Source organism: Canis lupus, chromosome 15 (assembly GCF_011100685.1).
Source record: "Canis lupus familiaris isolate Mischka breed German Shepherd chromosome 15, alternate assembly UU_Cfam_GSD_1.0, whole genome shotgun sequence".
In the NCBI taxonomy this organism is placed as follows: domain Eukaryota; kingdom Metazoa; phylum Chordata; class Mammalia; order Carnivora; family Canidae; genus Canis; species Canis lupus.
The window spans coordinates 59,056,869-59,080,121 of record NC_049236.1 but is presented as its reverse complement, the minus strand read 5'-3'; the positions used below and the strand labels follow the sequence as shown (position 1 = coordinate 59,080,121).

Genomic DNA, 23,253 nt, shown 5'->3' with positions numbered 1-23,253 from the left:
TTGACATATCTGGAAGGGCTTTTTCTATAGTTCTCTTTCGAGCTGACACAGCTTATTTAAACACAGAAAACTAGGAAGAAAACAAAAACGCATTCACTTAGAGTTTTTTTCTTATTTAATGTACACTATCAGTCATTTGAAAAAATCTGATTGTAAAGATAATTAGCTTTTGTTTACATAGGTCATAGATACTTCGTGCACTTTTCTAATCAGTTGCATACGAAGTGCTTGCGTTCAGGCTTGATTGAGCTTGTTTTAAAAGACTATAATTTTCAAACCCACGAACCTATTTATTATGCATTTGATGAAGGGTGAATTTATAGTTAGGATGAAAAATTCTGTACAGGTAATACTACACTTACAGAGACGGTATATCCTTCCTTCTGAAGAATGAACTCATATGGATGCTGAAAACCGAATACGCGGTTAAAGTTTTTCAAAGACCAGACACAGATGATTTTTTCCTAAACTCTTTGTCAAGTGCTCAGGGATACCAGAATACAATCATTTTACAAGACCTTCAGTTTGTTGCTTCAAACGGCAGGGTGATTTTAGAAAACAAAAAATGTTCAATACCTGTGTGGACTTTATCCCTCTAGGTTCTTAGAATTCTATTGCTTCATGTTTCTAATCTCACTGTATTGTCTTCATAAAATATATTTATAGTGCTAGCATGTTTCTTAAAAAAAAAAATCACATTTTAAATCTTGTGATGAGTAAATCTAGAAGGAATTGATGGTTTTGTTTGATTAAGCTCTTCCTCTCCTCTATAGCAGACATGTTATTGAGCATTATCTCTGAGGTTATACAATTTGGAAAATCATTATCTATTTAAATTTAGCATTTGCATAAGATATTTATTAAAAATGTACTATTTAATTTACGTTAAGTTATTCAATTCTAAAGGGGCTCCCCCCCATTTTGTATTCATTTTATTTTGGTTTTTACATGGAGCTCAGAGATGCCTTTTTGTATTAATATTGCCATGATACAATTGGAGGCCAAGTTTAAAAACTGTCACGGTCACACAGCATTGGTTTAAGATTCTTCTCGGTGACAGACTGTAAAGAATGTTCTTTTTATATTTTCAATTATTATGTGTTTGTGTTTGTTGATTACTATGCTTTAATTAAATATTTGCTATGCAACATCAAGGGTATCATCAAAGTTTTTTTATTATTTTTGCAAGGAATATGAAAACTTGCAGAAATTTACTTGGAAATATTAAATTCCAACAGAGTTCTCTATCAGACATTTTCTTAAAACTTCAAATATAAATGATAATAAGTTACCACTACAATATTCAAAGGATTATATTTCATGTAAGATGTGGATTTGAACAAAATAAATGAGTTAATTAAACATAACAATAGACAAAGTCTTGAGCAATGAGGTATTACACCTAATTTAACTTGGAGATAACATCTTGCCAACATGTGACTGATCTCTTGTATATAAAATCATTTTTACAATGAGAAGAATATTACGAACACCATTACAGAAATATGCATACTAAATAACCAAATATATTAGATGGGGACTAAGAAAATTCCGGTAGCATTATTCTGTTTTCTTAATCTAGATATCTTTCTTTTGCATATTCTAAAATATAATGCAATCATATGGAGTTATTTGATCAGAATCTTCAATAAATCCTGAAAAGAACTCCAGGTAGTAGGAAATGTTATATCTAGACATACTCCTATACATGTATTGAGAAATATTCTGGACATATTATCAAGTAATTAGCTAAGTACCATTGGAGTTCAGTTCATTATACTGACTCTTTTTCCTCATCTGTGAGAAATGACTTTGGACTACATAATTTTAATGTATCTTTCAAATATAAAATTCTAGTTTTTTTTTTTTTCATGTTTCATGAGACTGGATTTATGTTGGAATTAGATTAAATTTAGCATAATTACTGCTCTGTATTTTTTGAAAAGTAATACAAATAGAGGGATATGCTGAAAAAAAGTTGTAAGAATCTCCTTAGTGCATCATTTGAATTATTTCCAGGCTTATAGATCAAATAAAGTCCTGATTTTCAAATGCTCTCATCAGCTTTTCCACCCAAGCATTTTTGTTAGTGTATGAATTGAATAATAATATATCAATTCTTGTCTAATATTTACAAAAGACCCCACTAAGATTGTCATTTCTTTTCTCTCTCAGATTTTCACAGATAAGGCCAGGTTATAGCCTTATAGTATGTCTACATTAGCATTTTGTATTTACATTTGTATTTTTAAAAGCTTAATAGTGCAAAAAAAAATCCACTTTTATCATGAAAAAGTTAATGAAAATGCTACTAAATTTATTTAAGTAAATTAGAAAACCAAATAGTTTCAAGATATATGTATTCATTAAGTGACTTACAAATGGTATTTCTATGAGATCCATTTGTTTTTTGAATCCTTGACAACTCAGTTTTTTTTTTTAATTTACTGAATAATTAGTTGATATTGGGTCCATCCTTGCAAGTCCAATAGCCACAGATAGATTATATTGTGAGCATACCTCAGACACACTCATAAACAAACAAACAAACAAAAAGATTTCCTTATTTATCCTTTGAGGGCGTTCCTAAGCATAAAGCACCAAAACAAAAAGAGGGATGTCAAGGAGGCATAACTTTGGGGGTAAGCAGGAGGAGTTGGTGGCAAGAGCCAGGGATATAGAGGGAAACACATAAACTAACTGGTAAACTCCTCTGGAGAATTAGTTCTTTGGGTTAATGGAAAAGAACTTTCCATGCAAATTTTTGGGTGGTGCTAGAACCAAACTGTTTAAATTCAGGGATTGCGTTAGTATTGATTTGAGATAGAGGGGAAAAAAGCTGGTCTGTGCTCCAAATTAAATCAAATTTTGCATTGAGAGAAATGGCTTGCTTTAAAAACAAAACAAAACAAAAAACAACCCTCAGGATCGGGCAAGCTAATCACAAGCTTGATGCCTGACTGCGCTGCTCTCAGCATAGTGACATGAAAGAAGGGTCCAAAGCTGCCACTGTTAGACGGGGAGGTAGGATGAGACACAGACCAACATCCGTCTCCTCTCAGCCACACATGCACACACATCCAACAACATGACAAAGAAATAAGTAAATATATAACTGAAGGTGATTATGTTCCAGAAGGAATGTGATTTAAGAAAAAGAATGAGGAATTTTTAAATAAATATATTTAGGAACACCAAGTAGATAAAAGGAGCCACAATGTCCAAAAATAAAAAGACATTATGCAATGAAATCAGAGTTAATTAAATAAAAATAACAATATTTTTAAAAGACAAAATAATTTGAAATTTTGGCAAGCATGCCTATTAGCATTTAAATAAGAGTTAAATGAAGAGGTTACACACTAGGTTCTACAGAAAAACAAAAATTGATGAATTATAGAATACTACTGAGAAATGTATCAAGCATAAAGTGCTAAAAATAAATAAATTTAACAAGGTGTCAAAAGCTACCAAGGAAAAGGAACACATTCCCTACAAAGGAATGACAATTAGATTAACAGAAGTCTTCTCATTAAATTAGTATAAGCCACAAAACATTTTAAAATGTTGGAGAGAATGTACTACCAATTTAGGATTACCTACCTATCTGAAGTATGATTTAGTATTAAGAGCAAGGTGTTATTTTAAGACACAAAGAACAAGACAGCTTACCTCTTATTGGCCCATGCTGAAATATTTTAGAAAGGTTTACCTCAACATAAAAGTCAACCATTAGGAATGTATAATGTGCAAAGAAAAAAATGGCAAATGCGGAAGTTAAATTAACTATTGACAATAAGCATAACATAACCGATTGTCTTTTAAAGGTGAAGCTATTATTATTACTAATTTCATGCAAGGCCTTTTATATACATATATTTTTAAAGATTTTATTTATTTAATCATGAGAGACAGAGAGAGAGAGAGAGTGAGAGAGAGAGAGAGAGAGAGAGAGAGGGGCAGAGACAGAGGCAGAGGGAGAAGCAGGTCCATGCAGGGAGCCTGACGCGGGACTTGATCCCTGGTCTCCAGGATCACACCCTGGGCCCAACGCAAGCGCTAAGCCACTGGGCCACTGGGGCTGCCCCAAGGCCTTATATTTTGGAAACATGTGGAAAGCTTAGGATTTTTTTTTGTTGTTGTTCAGATGAAAGTAATATTGAGTATTTTTGGCAGGAGAAATCCATCTTCAGCTTCTAAATAAAGTGAAAAAGAAGAGGATGTATTGAAAATATATTCAGTCTAACAGAAAGTATGAAAGGAAACAGAGTAATCAAAGATATATAATGGTTAAAAACGACACACACAAACATGGACTAAAACCCTAATTGTAGAAATGTTAAAATATAGCAACAATCTTAATAAATGTAAAAATGGTTATATTCACCTAATAAGGACAGATTTTCATAATGGTTAACAAAAACATTTGCTGCTTAGAAAGTTAATGCCTAAAGTAAATCACACTGACTTACTAGAGATAAATGCAAATATAAATGTGAATCATGAGCTCTGATGAAGAACATTATGTGCTCTTTCTAAATGGACATGGAAGGGACACCTGGGTGGCTCAGGTCAGGATCCTGGGATCCTGGGATTGAGCCCAGCATCCCTCCTCCCTGAGAGGGAGCCTGCTTCTCACTCTCCTGCTTCCCCTACTTGTGCATGTGCCGGTGCACTTTCTCTCTGTCAAATAAATAAAAAAGATCTTAAAAAAATAAAATAAAATGGATATGGATATGGAAGAGAATAGAACCAAGAGTTTTCCTTACTCTATATCAAAATTGTTATCAGACTCTAGTAATTAAAGTCTGTGCTATCTGCATAGGAATAGATACATGGAATCAAATAGACAATTTTAAAACACAGCTGCAATATGGGGAAACCCAACCTTTAACCAAGACAGATTTATAAACAAGATAAACTTCTTTAAAAACAAAACAAAACAAAACACTTCAGTTAGGTAGAGTACAAGTAAAGGTAAAAATAAAATACAGGGAAAAATTAGAAAATAAAATCCAAGAAAAATAAAATAAAATCTTGTCCCCGTACCATGCCCCCAAATTAATTCCAGATTCCAATGAAAAAGCTGAAGTGAAAAACTTGACATGAAAATACATGTATGAGAACATTTTTATGAAAGGGAAGTTTTCTTAAATCTTACAGTTTTATTACAAACCATTTAACAACAAATGTATACATTTGTATGTATTTGTATACATTATAATTAGAAATAACATATAATTAAAATTAAAAGTAAAAATGAAAAATATAATTCAAAATTCATTTAAAAAAAAAAGAGTTGTTTAGAAGCCAAATTTGAGGGGAATCCATGTGCCCTGAGGTAGTTTTCCTTTATGCTTTATGGGCAATTACACCCCCTCGGGGTTGGCCTCAGCTATTTTTGTATTTACTGTAGGACAGTAAGTGGACTGAGTCAAGCTTGTAGCTTGCTCTTTCAAGAAAAGTAATGAAATAAAAGAAGCATTTAAGTGTGCTTGAGGGAAGTTTTGATAGATTTTCCAGCTACCATTCAGTATTTTCTTGGCTGCTCTCTGGGTGTTCGAGGAGCCATTTTGCAATAGATTCCCTTATTAAGGCAACCTGAGAGGCATTTCTCTCAGCCTCCAGCTGCAAGGAATCATTATGGTCATTTCTGGTTCTAATTCCATGAGAACAGGGGAAGGGAGATAAATATTACTGGCAATCTTGAGCCCAGCCAATTCTGTTGGGAATTTTATATTCATTACCTGGGAAAGAAAAATTGGAGAAACAAAGCTGCTTTAAAAAAAAAAAAAAAAAAAAAAGTGTTGTCAGGGTTACAGGATTTGCAGAATCACAGGTGTCCTGAAGCAGGCCATTTTAGGGGTGGATGTTGCTACTGAATGTTATCTGCCTTGAAACTAGAGACAGCATCTAGTTTCTATATAGAGTTGCAAGTTAGCTCGCATCCTATGTAGGCAAATCCCATGAAGCATTTGCCCCTAAATTTAATTAGAAGGAGACATCCCCAAAGACCTCATCTGTGAAATTCTCAGAAATCAAACTGGACCCGAGCCTTGCCTTTATTTTCTTCTCGAAACATTTGCTTCAGAAGATATATAATATAACTCAGGAAGTTGTTAAGGATATATTGCCTGGATTCACATGTCTAGTGCACCTAAATTAGTGGACTTTGTATTGACAGATTGTTGCCAAGAATGTGAAAGCGCGTGGTGTACTTGGCCTGGAGCACCATAAATATCCAATAAGCACTTTTTACTCTTATATCGTAAAACGTTATGTTACTGCTCTTTGTTTTTCATCTTACCTCGGTTTTCTTTCTTTCGAAGCCTGTTCATTTTTTTCTTAAATCCAACCTTTCATCTGTAGTTTATTTTTCAAATTCGAGACACTATGGGTATAAAATGAAATGCAAGTTCTTCTTATGTCACTTAGAACTAACTCAAATTTTTTCTGTGTTTTTGCTCACGACTTGGGTTTTAATCACCAGCCACCATTGGCCACGTAACTTGCTAGTACAGTTTCTATTAATTCCTGATATTTCTTGGAAAGTTTGAACTACCCTTGTCTGCTTTGGTTCAAGTCACTGGAAATGTGCTCATCTTCAGTTGACTTAGCTGAAATTGATCTTTATGCTTCGTTTACTCACTGCATTCTCTATCTTTCATGAAAGCATGGAGGTTTTGATTTTGAGCGACTTTGTGAAAATCCTCCCAGCAGAACTAGGTCACATTAACCTACTTTTCCCTCTTTCCCTTTACACACGGTGGTGGCCCAGAAGTCCTTCTGGGGAGGCGTCAGCTTGCTCTGGAAAATATTCTGGGTCCCAATGACTTCTACTACTAACTGTGGACTCCATCCTTGGACTCTCCCCATACTTTTCTGAATATGAAGTCGAATACCTCTGAGACTTGGCTGACCTGAATGAATGGGCACGTTTCCCCCCATGGCATTTCAGTTTTAAATACAGAAGAAATTAAATTGTTCCCTGTGCAGCACTTCATTGTTAAACTGTGACAGAATTTTTTTTTCTTGTACAATAAACGTAGTCCCCGATTTAAAGAACATAGGCGGCTAGAAACCTTGGTATGGGATAGATTGAATTTAAAATCTGACATTGACAAAATTGCAATGATTTTTTTTTAATAGCAAATAAAATCTGTAACATGGTACCTTTGGGATTTTAGACAGAAGTCAATCCTAAGAGCTGCATTCTTCCTTAATTTACATTTTAAGTGCTCATCAAGGTAGAAAGCAATGAATTCAGAAGACAGAGAATATAATGATTTTCTCTTCTCTTGAACTAGGGCAATATCCTCAAGGTCATATAATATATTATTATTTTTCGACTTTAAAGCATCGTTTTTCATATGATGTCAGGCAAACTTAGTGCAACTTAGATACAAACTAGGGTAATAGGACTTTCACAGCAAACATAACATGAAATTACTAATCGTTAGCTAACACTTTGCAACGTGCAATAAAGTTACATCCACAGTATTTACTAGAAAACAAAATGAAACAAACTATGATCAATATGATTGGTTAGTTTCAGTTTTCATGATTACTTCCAGTTGGTACTTACTTTGAAAAGAGTTTTTTTTTTTTTTTTAATTTTTATTTATTTATGATAGTCACAGAGAGAGAGAGAGAGAGAGGCAGAGACACAGGCAGAGGGAGAAGCAGGCTCCATGCACTGGGAGCCTGACGTGGGATTCGATCCCGGGTCTCCAGGATCACGCCCTGGGCCAAAGGCAGGTGCCAAACTGCTGCGCCACCCAGGGATCAGGAAATTATTTATAATTCTCAGTTTATATTGCCATGGCATGCAGATGTTATTCCTTAAATTGTTTCTTGAGAATATGAAGTAAAAAACAAAAAACCTGAACTTTATTATTGTGATTAATGTTTTTTTTTTTTTTTAATTTAACATACGAAACCTGTGGGTTATCAGCTTTAAGAGAGCAGATGGATGAAGGGGAATGGGAGAAGAGACTGCAGGATGGCTAGGAAAGTGAAGGGAAATCATGAGAGTATTGTGTGATTGCAGCTCAAGGGAGAAGGAGGTCAGGTAAGTGGTCACTTTCGTGAAAGCAGGGTCGGTGGATTAGTTGGATTAGAACTAGTTAGAAGCTGGATTACAGTGGGATGAGATTTAGAGCGCAAGTGTGAAGAGAATCAGTTTATGAACAAAGCTACCGGTAGAGTCCCTATCTTTTGACTTTAGCTATTGTTCTTCTGCAGCATGCTGCTGCTCAGCATTAAAAAATACTTTGTTTTAAAAAGTTTTATTTATTCGTTCATGAGAGACACACAGAGAGAGGCAGAGACACAGGCAGAGGGAGAAGCAGGCTCCATGCAGGGAGCCCGACACGGGACTGGATCCTGGGAGTCCAGGATCATGCCCTGGGCCGAAGTCAGATGCTAAACCACTGAGCCACCCAGGCATTCCTAAAAAAATACTTTTTTTAAAAAATACTTTTGATACAGTTTTTAGACATGATTGTTTTCAGGTTAGCAACCACGAAAAGTGCCCATTTGTTGTCAGATTTCTATGAAAATGAGCTAAAACTCAGAAATTTGACTACTAAATAAACTGCATACAAAGATATAGGAACAATATTGAAGTTGCTTCCTTTTTGATCTTGTCACACATAAGCCAGGTGGCCTTACGGTACAGAAAAGCTAAGTGTAGCTACTAAGATGTATCACACTATCTTGGACATATTAGTACATGCTTTTAACCAGTCGTCTTGCACCATGATACAGACTAGCTTTCAGCAAGGTGGGAAATTGATGCCTCTATATGTGTATATACCAACATACATAATACAGAGTATTAGTATCAGATTTATTTTAAAATAACTCCAGTTTATTCATTTTATAGAAGAAACTAACAGCCAGTGATATGATAAACTGTATACAACTGATTGCGTAAAGTTTATTTTTTAATATCACCTATCGAAGGTCATCATAAAAACACACATATGGAATTAACGTAATTTCAGCCTATACATGATATATTTTTATTTTATTTTAAAAATTTTATTTATTTATGATAGTCACACAGAGAGAGAGAGAGAGAGAGAGAGAGACATAGGCAGAGGGAGAAGCAGGCTCCATGCACCAGGAGCCCGATGTGGGATTCGATCCTGGGTCTCCAGGATCGTGCCCTGGGCTGAAGGCAGGCGCCAAACCGCTGCGCCACCCAGGGATCCCCACATGATATACTTTTACTATGGGATCATGAATGTATTATAAAGTCAAATCTGGGGACCTTTTTTGGGAGATCGCCTAGGAGTCATGAGTCACTGTATGTATCTTGTTTTTCTGCCTAAGTTTAAGGCACCAGCACTTACAATTTGAAGGTCCAGACTATTGTAAGGTCGTATAATTTAATAAAATTCCTTGGTTAGGTCAACTAGACCTAGAGTTTCATTCTGTTCCGCATTGTCAAACACATTTAAAAAAAAATATGCGTCCTGCACTATATATAACCATCCATATAGGGATCCCTGGGTGGCGCAGCGGTTTGGCGCCTGCCTTTGGCGCAGGGCGCGATCTGGAGACCCAGGATCGAGTCCCACATCGGGCTCCCAGTGCATTGGGCCTGCTTCTCCCTCTGCCTGTGTCTCTGCCTCTCTCTTTCTCTCTCTGTGACTATCATAAATAAATAAAAATTAAAAAAAAAAAACCCATCCATATATAACTATAAAAAATCTGGAAGGTTATATGACTATGCCTCTCACATTTTGTACGTACATATTCATAAAATTTATTTATTTATAATAAATATATAAAACTATCGTATAACTATAGTTACCTAAGCACTGTTGTAACCATATATATGACTTTAACCATAGCTCTATATGTCTTCCCAGTGAAGATCATTGTGATAACACAAATATACAAAATTTTTTTTCTGAAAATTGTATGTAAGCAATATGATTCTGAAGAGACGGTGACGCTGATGTCTTTTCTGTTGGCTTTTGGAAACGCTAGTGGGTAGTAAATACGGAGTTGCTGGACTTCACAGAGGTGTGGTTTCTAAATAGTGCCTTAGACACTTAAAGCATCTGTACACGTGTGTCCTTTCCATAGTGAATGGATTCTAGTCAGATATGTTGTAGCATTTAAAAGAAATATAGTATATTCGGAATCAGGATAGTGACATGCCAGGCCTATGACTACCTTCATCGTAGGCGCACCTGTTATTCCTGTGCTTGTCATTGTCATCTTCTTCCCATATAAAAAGAAGGGGTTACACTAGGTCTCTAATATGATTTTCAGTTCTGCCATCTTGTGTTCTATATTGTAGTTAATTTTTTAAATTTTAAAAATGTTTTTAGTGCACCAGAGGAGTTAATATAACTGCAGCATAAATAGTTTTGTACAGCAAAGATGGTTTTAGAAAACAAATATTTACCACCCAACATGCTTTTCATAATGTGGGATTTTCATTTATTTAAAGTGGAGTACATGTATCTTTTTTTTTTTTTTTTAATTTAAATGGAATTCAGTGTGAATACTTTCTCCTAATGCAGGCTTAAATTATTATACATTTCACACTGCAGTCCTTCCAAAATGCCAATGAATATATTTTATCTATATTTAGCATCTTTCTTTTTCAAATTAAGCTGGCTATTGAAAGGTATAATTGGTTAGAATCTGGACAGTTTTGTTCAACAAAATTAATGACTCAGATGTCATTGAAATAAAAGTTCCTCCTTCTTTGAAAGTTAAATTAATTTAATGGTCATAATTCTTATTATTTAGCAATTATAATTCTATCCCTATCTCAGATTTTAAGGAAAAGGGGTACTGCACATGTTCTAATCTTTCAACAAAAAGTATTACATTTAAAAGTTTTTCTCTCTCTTTCACAATATGAACCAATGAGACAGGATTAAGAACTAAAGAAGTTTCCATGTTTGTGTATGTGTCCACATAGAATTTAAAGACACTTACCCAGGCAGGAGACATAGAGGTCACATAGCCATTGCTCTCTCATGATTACTGCATTTGTTTATTGTATTTTCAATCACATTGATCCAAAGTGAACGTAAGCTAAAGATTCTCTCTTCCAGTAGTATTCAGCATGAATAAGTAGTTGTTTGCTGTTTATGACTACTTCTTGTTCAGGCTTTTCATCTATATCTGCATCATTATGTGTGTGTTAAAAGTAGAATTATATAATAGAACCATGGGTCAAATGTGAGTGGAGTCAGCCTTGGGTTCAGATACCAGTTTTGACAATAACCAGCTTTCTTAACTTGGAAACTTTATCCTGATAAGTTTCTCTTTCTTTATATTTAGTTCAATATAAGTAATAATACCTATCAGAAAATGTTTTCGGATAATTAATCCTGTAAGGTACCATCCTAATATGTCTAGTAGGATATGCGTGATCTATTTTCTCTTTGCTGCTCTCTAGTATGGTTGTATGACATGAAGGCTGTGACTCCTAGCTGTTTTCTTATTGCTGTTAATTATGCTTATTAGAATGAACATTTGAAGACAGGACAATGATTAGGAGAATCCATTGCTCTGATGAGGATAATCAGCTGCTAGATGGAAAGAATCTGCTTCTGTAATAGGGAGAATCCACTGCCCATAATGAAAGTAGATTTTTGGAATTTTTTTTTTCCCTAAGAGAACTATTAAATTAAAACTCAAACACAGTGTTCAATGTAGTGGGTATGAAGTTAGAGCAGGTCAAAAGATAAAAACAGTTACCTCAACAGATTTGCCTGATAGATGATGTAAAACAAGTCTTTCCAGTCCTTCCAATTTCAGCTGAGCTAAGGGAGTGAAAAGACTGTCAGTCCTTGACAAGGGAGGCTTTTCCACAGGAACTTCCACTGAAAACCTGGTTTTGATCCAGGTATAAAAGAAAAGCTTTTTGTAATAACAGCAACTGGAATTCTAGATTGATTTCATAGTCAGTTTTAATGAATATTTTCAATTACGTGAAGAATATTAAGAACCCCTTAATGTATACCTACTATTTCAAATTAAGTACTTATCGCCATTAATTTATTCATTCATTTATCTATCTAAAAATATTTATTGAGCTCATGCTGTATGCCAGGTACTGCTCTAATTCACACAGGTAATTAACAAAGTCCTGTCTTTATGGAGCTAACATTCTGGTTGGAAACAGAATAAACAAACCAGTAAAAATATAGCATGCCAGATGATAAGAGCTTCCAGTCATTCCATTTCAATGGAAATTTCCATCCATCTTTTTCTCCAAAATTAAAACTTCACATTTTCACTTGCTCTACCTCCTAGTAGCATTTACTCTTCCATTTTGACTAAACCTGTCTGAGAGCTTAGTCCAACCTCTTCCCATCTCACACCTAGATTAGATGGCATATAAATGCTAAGAATTCCAAATAGGTGTATCTAGCCCATATGTATTTGCTGAACTTCAGGTTCCTATATCCCAGTGACTATGTAGCATCTCTAGTAGGACTACCAAAAAGCTTCTCAAAAAAGGAGTAATAGTTTTCTCCCTCAAACCTGTTCTTCCCCATATCCTTATCCAGACCAATAAATCTACACAGAAGGGAAAATCTGGTACAAATGCGAGACTGCATAGGGTCATAAATCCCTTCCTACAGATGAGGTGCAAGTAATGCGATTGGTTTTGCTTAGGTTATACTATATGACACAAGGTAGGTGAGAAGTCAATCTCTCTGTCTCGTAGAATTATAGAATAACAAAAAGGAAAAAGGCATCAGTAATCATTTAGGCCACTTCCCTATTACCAAAGAGAACAAAGAGAGGTCTGTGGAGGTTAAGAAACTCTGAGTTTGTGATAGAACCAGTTTAGTACCTCCTTCTATATGTGTATAAGGATATTAGCCTTCTTAAGTCAATACTCACAGTGCAAGGTGAAAAGACACTGAAGGGAGCTATGTTAAAATTGCAGCAGAGAGCAGCCAAGTCCATGTGAAATTGATGGAAGATTTGACAAAGGAAGTGACTGGAGCTATCTTGGAAGACCTATAGTATTTGTCTCAGTTGGAGTGAGAAGTAGTGAGGGTTCTCCAGGTGAAACCCTCAGATACTTGACTTCCCTGCAACTTTAGATAATGGTGGGGATTTGCTTCATCTTGACAATCTTTTCATTCATAGGCATGATACCAGCTTCCTTCTACATCTCAAATGCTTTATTTTGTTCCTAAGGCAATACTTTAACACTCTTAGTTTGTTTTCCCAAGTGAGGTGAGATTCTAGAGAATGTGTAAACAAATCAAAATCCCTGAAATTTGAATCTACTAAATCATGTAACTACTCTAAATCCTACTGCCATAAGCAGCACAGCATGTTACACCATATGGCGAATAAAATAGTTTGATTCAGAGAAAAATATTATTTTTTTTTAACAAGAGAAACCTTTATCCATTCCCCTTACCTTTTTCAGGTCTAACTTTGTTACATCTGATGTTAAGCAGATACTTTTTAGATTTGTAAACATTTTGTTGTCTCTAAGTTAATAATGAGGTTGTTTTCTGATGCTTCTATATAAATGTTGAGGTTGCAAGGGAAAAGTCATAGGATCATTATTGCACCATCTGTTCCAGCTGGTTTGTTTTAGTCACATGCTTTTCAGTGTTCTTATTGAGCTATCAACAAACTGCCAATTAATTACGAAAATCTAACAGGTTGTCAGAGGTTACAGTACTGAGAAAGTGAGATCATGAGTCAGTATATCATGGGATTGATTACTACCGATTTACAATCTCTAGAACACCTTCTGTGGATGAGTGAACTTTTAAAGACATACTAATGACATCTTTGGATCCTGTAGCTGAAGATAAATAAAATGATAATTATTTTCTAAGCAATCCATCAAGAAATATCTTTTTTTTTTTAGATTGCTAATTGATAGCTATATAATGGGATTCAGTTATTTTTCTTAGTAATATCTTAATGGAGAAAATCTTGCAAGGTAGACATTCACAGAAGATAAATGCAGAAACTGGTCTTTGTTTTTTGTCTAACACTCACTGGCAAGGCCAACACCTATCTACAATAGAAATCAGGTTTCTCAAAAGTAAAGTATCTGACCTTTTTAAAAAGATTATATTTATTTATTTATTTGTTTATTCATTTATTTATTTATGAGAGACTGGAGGGAGGGGAGAGCGGAGGGAGAGGGAGAGACAGAGAATCTCAAGCAGACTCAGAGCACACTCAGGGCTTGATCTCATGACCCTGAGACCATGACCTGAGCCAGAACCAACAGTTGGATGCTTGGCTGACCAAACCATCCAGGTGCCCCGGTATCTGACTTTTAATATGAATTGTTTCATTTTCTCTGTGATACCAAGTAAATCACTCCAGTTGTCTGATAGCATTTTCTGAGATTAAGCATTTATATTTTTATTTTTCTATTTTCAAGTTTTGTATAACTTGGTATTAATAAATTTCAGACTTGAAAATTATAGGACTATCAATGAAAAAATTCATCATAGTTAATAATATGAGAATTAAAGTGGTATAAATAAGTTGTATATAATGTGCTGAAGATTTACGTGTTGACTGTTGTAACCAACATTTGGTGAAATTTTTTAGAGCAGGCATTCCTAGTGTATTGCGTTTTAGCAGAGAAAATATTTCAGGAGATTATTGATCTAATTATCAATGTGTGGAAGTTTTCTCAAGATTTGTAAAATTTTTGGTCACCTATTAAAATTAATTAATTGTTCATTTAATGTGTATTTTATAGTATATGAAATATTTGTAGCTATGTGGAATACGTGTGTGTGATTGAGCATGTGGATGTGTGTGAGAGAGAGAGAGAGAGAGAAAGGACAGAAAAAGAGAAACCCTTAAATGAGCAGTTTGAGAAATTTATGATCCAACCTTTACCCTGTCATGATGACACAAGGCTGCTGCTGTGCCTCTTTCCTCTTGCTTCTGTTTGACAAACGAAGGAACACATAGTATTCAGAACCTTTAGAAAATATCCCTTTGGCTGAGTTGATCCTGTTTGCTTTATTCTTGGGCTCTATCTTGGATTTAAAATATTCCATCCAGTTGTCTTATAAACAAATATTTACCTCTGAGAGAAGTATTAGACTATACATCAAAATGACAGCAAAGGGATGGATTGCAAATGAAATTATTTAGTTTTCTGGTTTAGTTTTCAGATGTTTTGTAGCGGTAGTGAAATAGGAATTGTATTCAATATCATCAGAATGCAAGAAAACACAATCTTTTTTTTTTTTTTTTGCTCTTGAATGCAGGATGACATTCATTTATGCATTCATTTATTGAGTGTCTAGTAGGTACCAGACAATTTGCTAGGCTCAGATGATATAATGCTGGGAAAAAAACAAAACAAAACAAAACAAAACAACCCAGATCCCTGTATTCATGCAGTTTGAAGGAGAAGACTGATTTATGATGTAGTGAAGAAGGCCACAATTATTCAACTAATCATTTTAACGATATATAATTACAAATGGTTGCTCTGAGATGAAGGAAAACTCATCTATAAGCATGAGTAACTAAGAAATGTAACTCCAGCTTGGTGTTATAGGGAAAGGTTCTTAAGGGATATGTTTGATATGTGAAGGTCTTTGGTGGTAAATGGGGGTGGAAAAGGTGTATTTCTTTCCTTTTTTTTTTTTTAAGATTTATTTATTTACTCATGAGAGACACAGAGAGTGAAGTGAGGCAGAGACAAAAGCAGAGGGAGAAGCAGGCTACCTGCAGGGAACCGGATGTGGGACTTGATCTCTGGGATCACACCCTGAGCCGAAGGTCGACTTTCAACCACTGAGCCACCCAGGTGTCCCAGGGAAGGTGTATCTGAAGTGAAGAAAATAGTGTACAAAAGTCACCTAGTGAGAATGGACCAAGTTCAGAGAACTGAATGAAAGTCAGTGTGGCTGGACAGCAGTTCTTTAGAGGAAGAGAAAAGCATGCAGAGCCTAGACTCTGTGGGCACCCGTAGGGTATGTCAGGGATTTTGGTTTTTATCTTAAGGGTAAAGGAGTATATCCTAAATTTATTAACAAGGGCAATGACGTCATGATATTTGCATTTGACATGATCATGTAGGCTATTGCATAGGGAATGATTCAAGGTACACATATGCATGAATGTGGATGGCCAGTAAGGATGTGCTCGGGGAAGTGTAGGGGAGTGTGGTGCTGAGAGCTGAACTAGAGTTGTGACAGTAGACGGGAAAGAAACTGATGTTTGGGAAATATATTTTGAAGGCAGAACTAACAGAACTTAGGGATGGGTTTAATATGAAAGGGATGAGGGACGCCTGGGTGGCTCAGTGGTTGAGCATCTACCTTTGGCTCAGGTCGTGATCCCAGGGTCCCAAGATTGAGTCCCACATGGGGCTCCCTGTATGGAGCCTGCCTTTCCCTCTGCCTGTGTCCCTGACTCTCTCTCTCTGTGTCTCTCATAAATAAATAAAATCTTTAAAAAATAATTAATATGAAAGATGTGGGACACAAAGTTGTCTCCTTTGTTTCTGGCTTGACTAAATGGATGAAAGAAAATCTGGGAAAGCATTACATTATGTGGAGTTTGTATACCATGCATGAGCTGCTTTTGAAATCTACATGTGGAGCTGTTAAGTAGGCTTTTTTTTTTTTTTTTTGTTAAGATTTTATTTTTATTTATTTGTGAGAGGCCCACAGAGAGAGAGGCAGAGACATAGGCAGAGGGAGAAGCAGGCTTCTTGTGGGGAGCCAGATGCAGGACTGGATCCCAGGAGCCCGGAATCACAACCTGAGGCGAAGGCAGATGCTCAATCACTGAGCCACCCAGGCGCCCCATAGGCTGTCTTAATCTGGAGAATGGATGAGAAGCAATGATATAAAGCTCCCTGCCCCCCGCCACTATCAGAAAGTACAATATTCCTATGAAATCTTCCATAAGCCCCAAACAGCATAAAACAAAGAAGAGTTACCATTAATTTACGTGGAAAATTTCTTAAGTGTTCTCATGACCCCCAAAATAAGCCCTCTCAGGCTTTTCTGTTACTTTAGCTGCACAAATAAATCAAGACAAAGCACAGATGCTCACAGGGACACTTCAAAAGCCCTGGGGAAAAAAAAAAAAAAAAAAAAAAAAAAAAAAAAAAAAGCCCTGGGGGCTTGGTGCTGAAATGCTGGATGTAGTTCCCAGGGAAGGGGCTTGGCGGGACCACTCCCTACTCCATACCCCCAGGCGGGCTGCTTCCTTAAGTGCTAATGCAAAACAAATGCAGAACACTGTTTTCTCTTTTCACCTCTTTTTGTGAAAGCAAAATCCTTTTCATATTTCTCTTAGTGAAAACAGGTACTAATGCAGGTGTTCCATGAAAGCAAAGTGGTCTAATGTGAACTTTTGAAAAGCAGGAGTTAGCTGTAATTAAAACCATAGATGATGTGGAATGTCTGGACTGGATAAATAGAACAGGTATGTGGCTCAGAATGAGATTTGATAAACTATAATTTTTAATGGTGAAGCAAAGGAGTGAGATGAACCTGCAAAAGGGCTGAGAAATTTTCATAAATTCTACAAAAACTGAAGAGAGGGGTGTCTTAAACCCCAAGTGACCAGTTCCTGGAAAAAAAAAAAAAATGTTACTTTGATAGAGCAATAGGGGTAGAAGCATGCTTGAGTGAACTAGGTTCAAAAATTAGGAGAGATACACAACTCTTTCAGAAAATGCAGAAAGTAGAGGAGAGAAATTATCTTAAAACCTGGGTGATTTGAGCATCTTTAAAGATGGAAGTTAATAGCTAAGTGGGGAAGTTTAGATAGTAACTAGCAGGGTTAATTCATTGGGTAAGTTTCTCAAGAAGTCAGATGTACAGAATAGAGTAGAGAAGAGGAGAAAGAGCTCCTCTATTGTCACAATAGGGGCAAAGATGCGTTGGTGAAAATTATAAGGTGAGTTATAGTTTAATTCAAAGCATAGATTTGTGGGACACCTGGGTGGCTCAGCGGTTGAGCATCATCTGCCTTTGGCTCAGGGTGTGATCCTGGGGTCCCAGGATTGAGTCCCACATTGGCCTCCCCACAGGGAGCCTGCTTCTCTCTTTGCCTATGTCTCTGCCTCCCTCTCTCTGTGTCTCTCATGAATGAATAAATAAATAAATAAATAAATAAATAAATAAATAAATAAATAAATGAAATATATATTTTTAAAGCATAGATTTGTTTGGAAGAGGGGTTAGAATTTATATGATCATAAATTTATGGCATTTTATAATTTCTCTGCTGTATTCAAAGACATAGAGCAGTGGATAGACTCGTGGCTTAAATTTAAGGCACTTACTAAGAAGTTTTCTAGAAAATATTCTTTTAGATAGTATTGGAAAAATGCATTCATAACTCAGTATAACTGTCTGCATAATTGTTGTACATCAGCTAATTAAGTGCCTCCCAGAGAAGACTACCTTATCAAACTCTCCGCAGTTTTTACTAGTGAATTATAATAACTATAGTTTTATTAAGTGGTATTCATCAAATGTATTTAAAGAGGAGTTCAAAATTTATAAGTATGTTGATAATCGTACTTAATATGAATGCTTAGAAAATTAGCCATGGTTTGAAGTTCACTTGTTTTTGTTTTTGTTTCTTTTTCATTTTCTTTCAACTTGGTTTTAATTAATTCTCCCCAATACATTTTGATTGGCGTTTATATCTACGTTTTTAATGCTGTGTAAGGCTAGATGAGTGGGAAATAAAACAGTGTTTGTTATGATCAAGGGGATCATAATCTTTATTTGGAGATGCTAACCTATTACGGATTCACTTGGCAATTACCCACTCATTTTGATTAGATATGTGGAGATTTCTATGCACTGTTGAGTATTTCCTGATGCATTTTTTTCCCAATATATAATGCATTTTCTGATTACTTGCAATGCTGATTTTCACAGGTGAAAAGCAATAAGAATGTTTAAGTGCTGGTCAGCTGTCTTGGTTCTTGGATTAATGTTTCTGGAGTCAGAAGGAAGGCCAACCAAAGAAGCAGGATATGGCCTTAAATCCTACCAACCTCTAATAAGATTGCGACACAAGGTACAGTCACCCTTCTGAATTTGCTCACAGTGCCTAGCAGTTATGAACTAAACTACTAGGTGTCTGCTGTATTATACACCTAGGAGCACTTAGTTCGGTAATGCCTTCAGAATATAATTTCCATATAAAAGTGCACATTTTAAAACATGAAATGGTAGTTTGAAAATTTATAATTTTTGAAATTAAATATTTCTTGACAAAGTACAGAGAGGGCTCATTGAAAAAAATCATTAAAGCTTGCATTGTCATAGTAATAGACTTATAAAAATAAGTAAATATATTAAGACTTAATCAACTAGTTTCTGTTATTCCCACATTAAGTTTAAAACTTTTAAAATTAAAGCATAAGTGTTATGTTTTTTAACTTGCAATAAAAGTAAACAAAAAAAGATGTTTATACCAGCTGGAGATGTATAGGTTGGCAAAGAATTAGTATTTATAGAAATCTAATTAGACATTTTAATTTCATACAAATCATAACTTTAAGTTCTTTAATATTGGGGAAATACTTCACTTCCCTATGTTAAATATTTTCAAGTATAAAATAAATTGACATTTATTCATACTATAAATCATATAGATTATGTACTTACACTAATTAAGCTAGTGCTTTTATTTTAATAATAGAGCAACTTTAATGCTAAAGTAAGTTTTTATTCAATCAAATTAAAAGTTTGTAATATATATTTTGATTTTCATAGAAAGTAGAAAACAAGACAAAAACTAACATGCTAATTATGGTAAAAAATATACATTTAAGATTGTCTTATGTTGTCTCAAAAATAAATAAACAAACCTTGAAATAAATATAAATCAGTTTACCCCCGAATAGCATATGTGTTAGGGGTGCTGACCTTTGTATAGTCAAAAATCCATGCATAGCTTTTGACTCCCTAAAATCTTAAATATTAATAACCTACTGTTGACTGAAGCCTTATTGATAATATAAACCATCAAAGAACACGTATTTTGTATATGTGTTATATACTATATTCTCATAATAAACTAATGTGAGAATTGTTTATATAATTACATTAAAATGTTATTAAAATTTAAAGGAAGAAAAAATACTTTTACAGTATAGTACTATATTAATTTTTAAAATTGTGTGTAAGTAGACCTGCCCTGTTCAGACCTGGGTAGTATACTTGTAGAAACACACACATATTTACACTGCATCTGTATACGTTGCATATAGTCTTGCTGAAATTCTTTCATAATATTATAAGATTTTGATAAAGCCACTAACGTTGACTGGGATTTTTATGTGCCAGACTCTATGGTAAACTCTTAAATGTAGTCTTTTATTTAATCTCCAAAACAATCTTCTAAAGATGTATCTTTTCATTTTAAATATGAAAAATCAAAATTTCTAGAATTGTTAAGGGATTTTATGAATGCATACAGTTGTTAACTATGTTAATTGACTAGGGTAACATGCAATATAGGTTTGATAGCCGGAAACAATAAAATAAGTAAAAAATGAAAATGTACTTCATTGTTAAAAATCATTGTTGATAATTGATCTTGTTCCACTATCTTTCAATTATCATTTGTGTCCTGTACGTCACAGACTAAAACTCAGTTTTATCCTAGTCTAAAGCATAGAGATAATAAGTCCTTTGTGAATACTCTCAAAACATATTATTAATACAATGTATTAGCTCATTTTGTTAATACCAGTGAATATTTATTCTGTGCTGTTTATCTACCCCAAGTTATATGTCTTGAGGTCAGAAACTCTGCCTTTCTAATTCCTTCATTCCTGGAGCCGTGAACATAATAGATACTATTTAATTGACTCCATGGCAGAAAAATGGCCAGTAGAATGCATGGCTATGCTGTTTTTATTATTTTTCTGCTAAATATAATACAACAGGTTTTTATGTGTCAGTGTACATTTATAAACAAACCATTTTGAATTAAGTTTGGATGTTGAAGATAAGTTATTTATCATGCTTTGCTGTGAGATTTAGTAAACCTTTAAAGAAAAGAAACAACACAATGAGTTAAGCCTATTTTAGAAACACTAATAATCACCAAAAATAATCAAAGTTACCTTCCAATCTTTTCCATTTCTCTGAGTCTCACACCTAAATAGTTACAGATAATATATGATTACTGATATTTAAAAGCAGAGATGCAGAATGTTAGTAATACCTAATTTTCAAATGACTTAGGACTGAGGTAAAATTAAACTATAAAAGTTATTTGTGAGTGTGTGTGTGTGTGTGTGTGTGTGTATTTGTGTTAGCGTGAACTTGACAGGAGAAAGGAGTACTCTGAGTTATACAAGTCCCTGTCAAACCTTACCAAGTAATTTGTGCTCACTAGCAACATCCCTACCCAACCACAGGGAAGTGCCTTTATTTCCCCAAGATCTTGATAATTAATCCCATTATAGCCTTATTTCTATTTGAATCAATCATTATTTGGATCCCAGAAATGACCTGTCATCCTTTTTCCACTGATTCCCATTAGTTGCATCTATTGGTAAGGCTTTCCCAAACCAAAATTAGTTGCATCTATTGGTAAGGCTTTCCCAAACCAAAATTAAAAATGGAACAGTCACAGGTGTTTCTTACCTCCCGTTTTAAAATATATTTTCACCATTTGTGATGTAATGTATATATGTGTGTATATACATATGATTTTATGTATAAATATGTATAATTTAGATATTTCCTTCCATTATGATGTGAACTACTATTCATCATGCTATACTATAGCACCTAGAATTGTGTTAGGCACATAGTCAACACTTAATAAATATATATTGAAAGAATGATTCCATCTGCTGACTAGAATAAGGCTAAAATCATATATATATGATATGCATATATCATATATATGTGATACATAATTATATAGTTAATTATAATTAATAAATTAATTAGGTTTTTTCTGCTTAAGAGAGCAAAATAAACAGAATACTTAATAAAATGTCTTAAAAATTATTTTAATAGCATTACATACATTAATTTCCTATTATTTGTTATTTATTAACCTTCCATTTTATTTAAACTGCAAAGAATATAAATGCCTATATTTCTGTAAGGCTTAGAGATGGATAACATTTTCAGTTTTTGGGTTAGGCCTCACTGTGTTCAATATATTTACTGACTAGAAACAATAAAATAATATGTGTGATAAATTTTGAGATATATTAGATATTTTCCTTTGCAGAGAGGTGTCAGTACTTTGAGTATGAACAAATATTTGTTTAGAACTCATGTTTACCAAATGTTTGTGTGCCACTGTATAAAGAATCCTCTCTGGGGAACAAAAAATGAAATGTCATTTATTTGTCAGATTACATAGAAATATTACAGATTTAAATATAAATATATGTGTACATATTTATATCATTAACAAATATATGTATGCATAACTGATTGAAAACATATTTGTCTGAGTCTCAAGATAAATATGAGAACCATATAAATTCATCATGCCATTTATAGAAATTGTAATTATAGTCACAGTATGTCTGAAGGAGCTGATCATGTATTTCAACTGTGTGTTTATCCAACAGGAATTTATGGAACACATCAAATGTGGGGGTTTAGTAGTTCTATTCTATACATTAGGTCATTTAATTGTTGTATATTCCTATGTAATAAGTGGTTTATTGTTATTCCATAGTTGAGGAAACTGGAGTTCACAAATGTATAGTAATTTTTAATGCCACATACCTAGAAAGTTAGGAGAAAGGATTTAGGATTTAATACACAGACTAAATAGCTTGATGCAGAGTACATAATGAAAACTTTTTATAGTAATTTGACCTGGGTACCACGTATTTCCTATTCTCCCCACATTCCGATCACCTGGCAGGAAGGTTGGATTTCACGTCCCTCTGTGGTTAGATGGGACTGTGTGTCTAGTTCTGGCCAATGAGTTAAGTGCTATAGAATGCATCTGGGCTGAACCATGTGATTCCAGTTTTAAAGTGTTCCCGAACTCTCTTTTTCCGCTAGCATTTACAAACAGCATCTGTTCAAGGTAGTGGGTGCTTAATCACCCCAAGTTTCTAGATAACTAGGATGAGTAAAACACCCAGGCAATTAGTGTTTGTCTTGAAATGTGAAATGAGAGAGAGAGAAAAAACAAAACAAAACACTTTTGTTTTAAACCACTGAGACTTGGGAGTTGTTTATTGCCTCCCCATGACCGTAGCCGATCCTCACCAATAAAGAC

The 23,253-nt window shown here is 34.5% G+C and overlaps 1 protein-coding gene across 4 annotated transcripts in view; it reads left to right on the top strand.

Annotated features, from left to right (window-relative positions):
• Window positions 1–23,253, top strand: part of FSTL5 (follistatin like 5) — a 706,657-nt gene that overhangs the window by 29,775 nt on the left and 653,629 nt on the right. For all 4 annotated transcript variants that reach the window (XM_038559137.1, XM_038559135.1, XM_038559136.1 and 1 more), the window contains exon 2: window positions 18,912–19,053. In XM_038559137.1, the coding sequence (XP_038415065.1) occupies window positions 18,928–19,053 (126 nt within the window). In that variant the 5' untranslated portion in view covers window positions 18,912–18,927. The remainder of the gene's footprint in view (window positions 1–18,911; window positions 19,054–23,253) is intronic.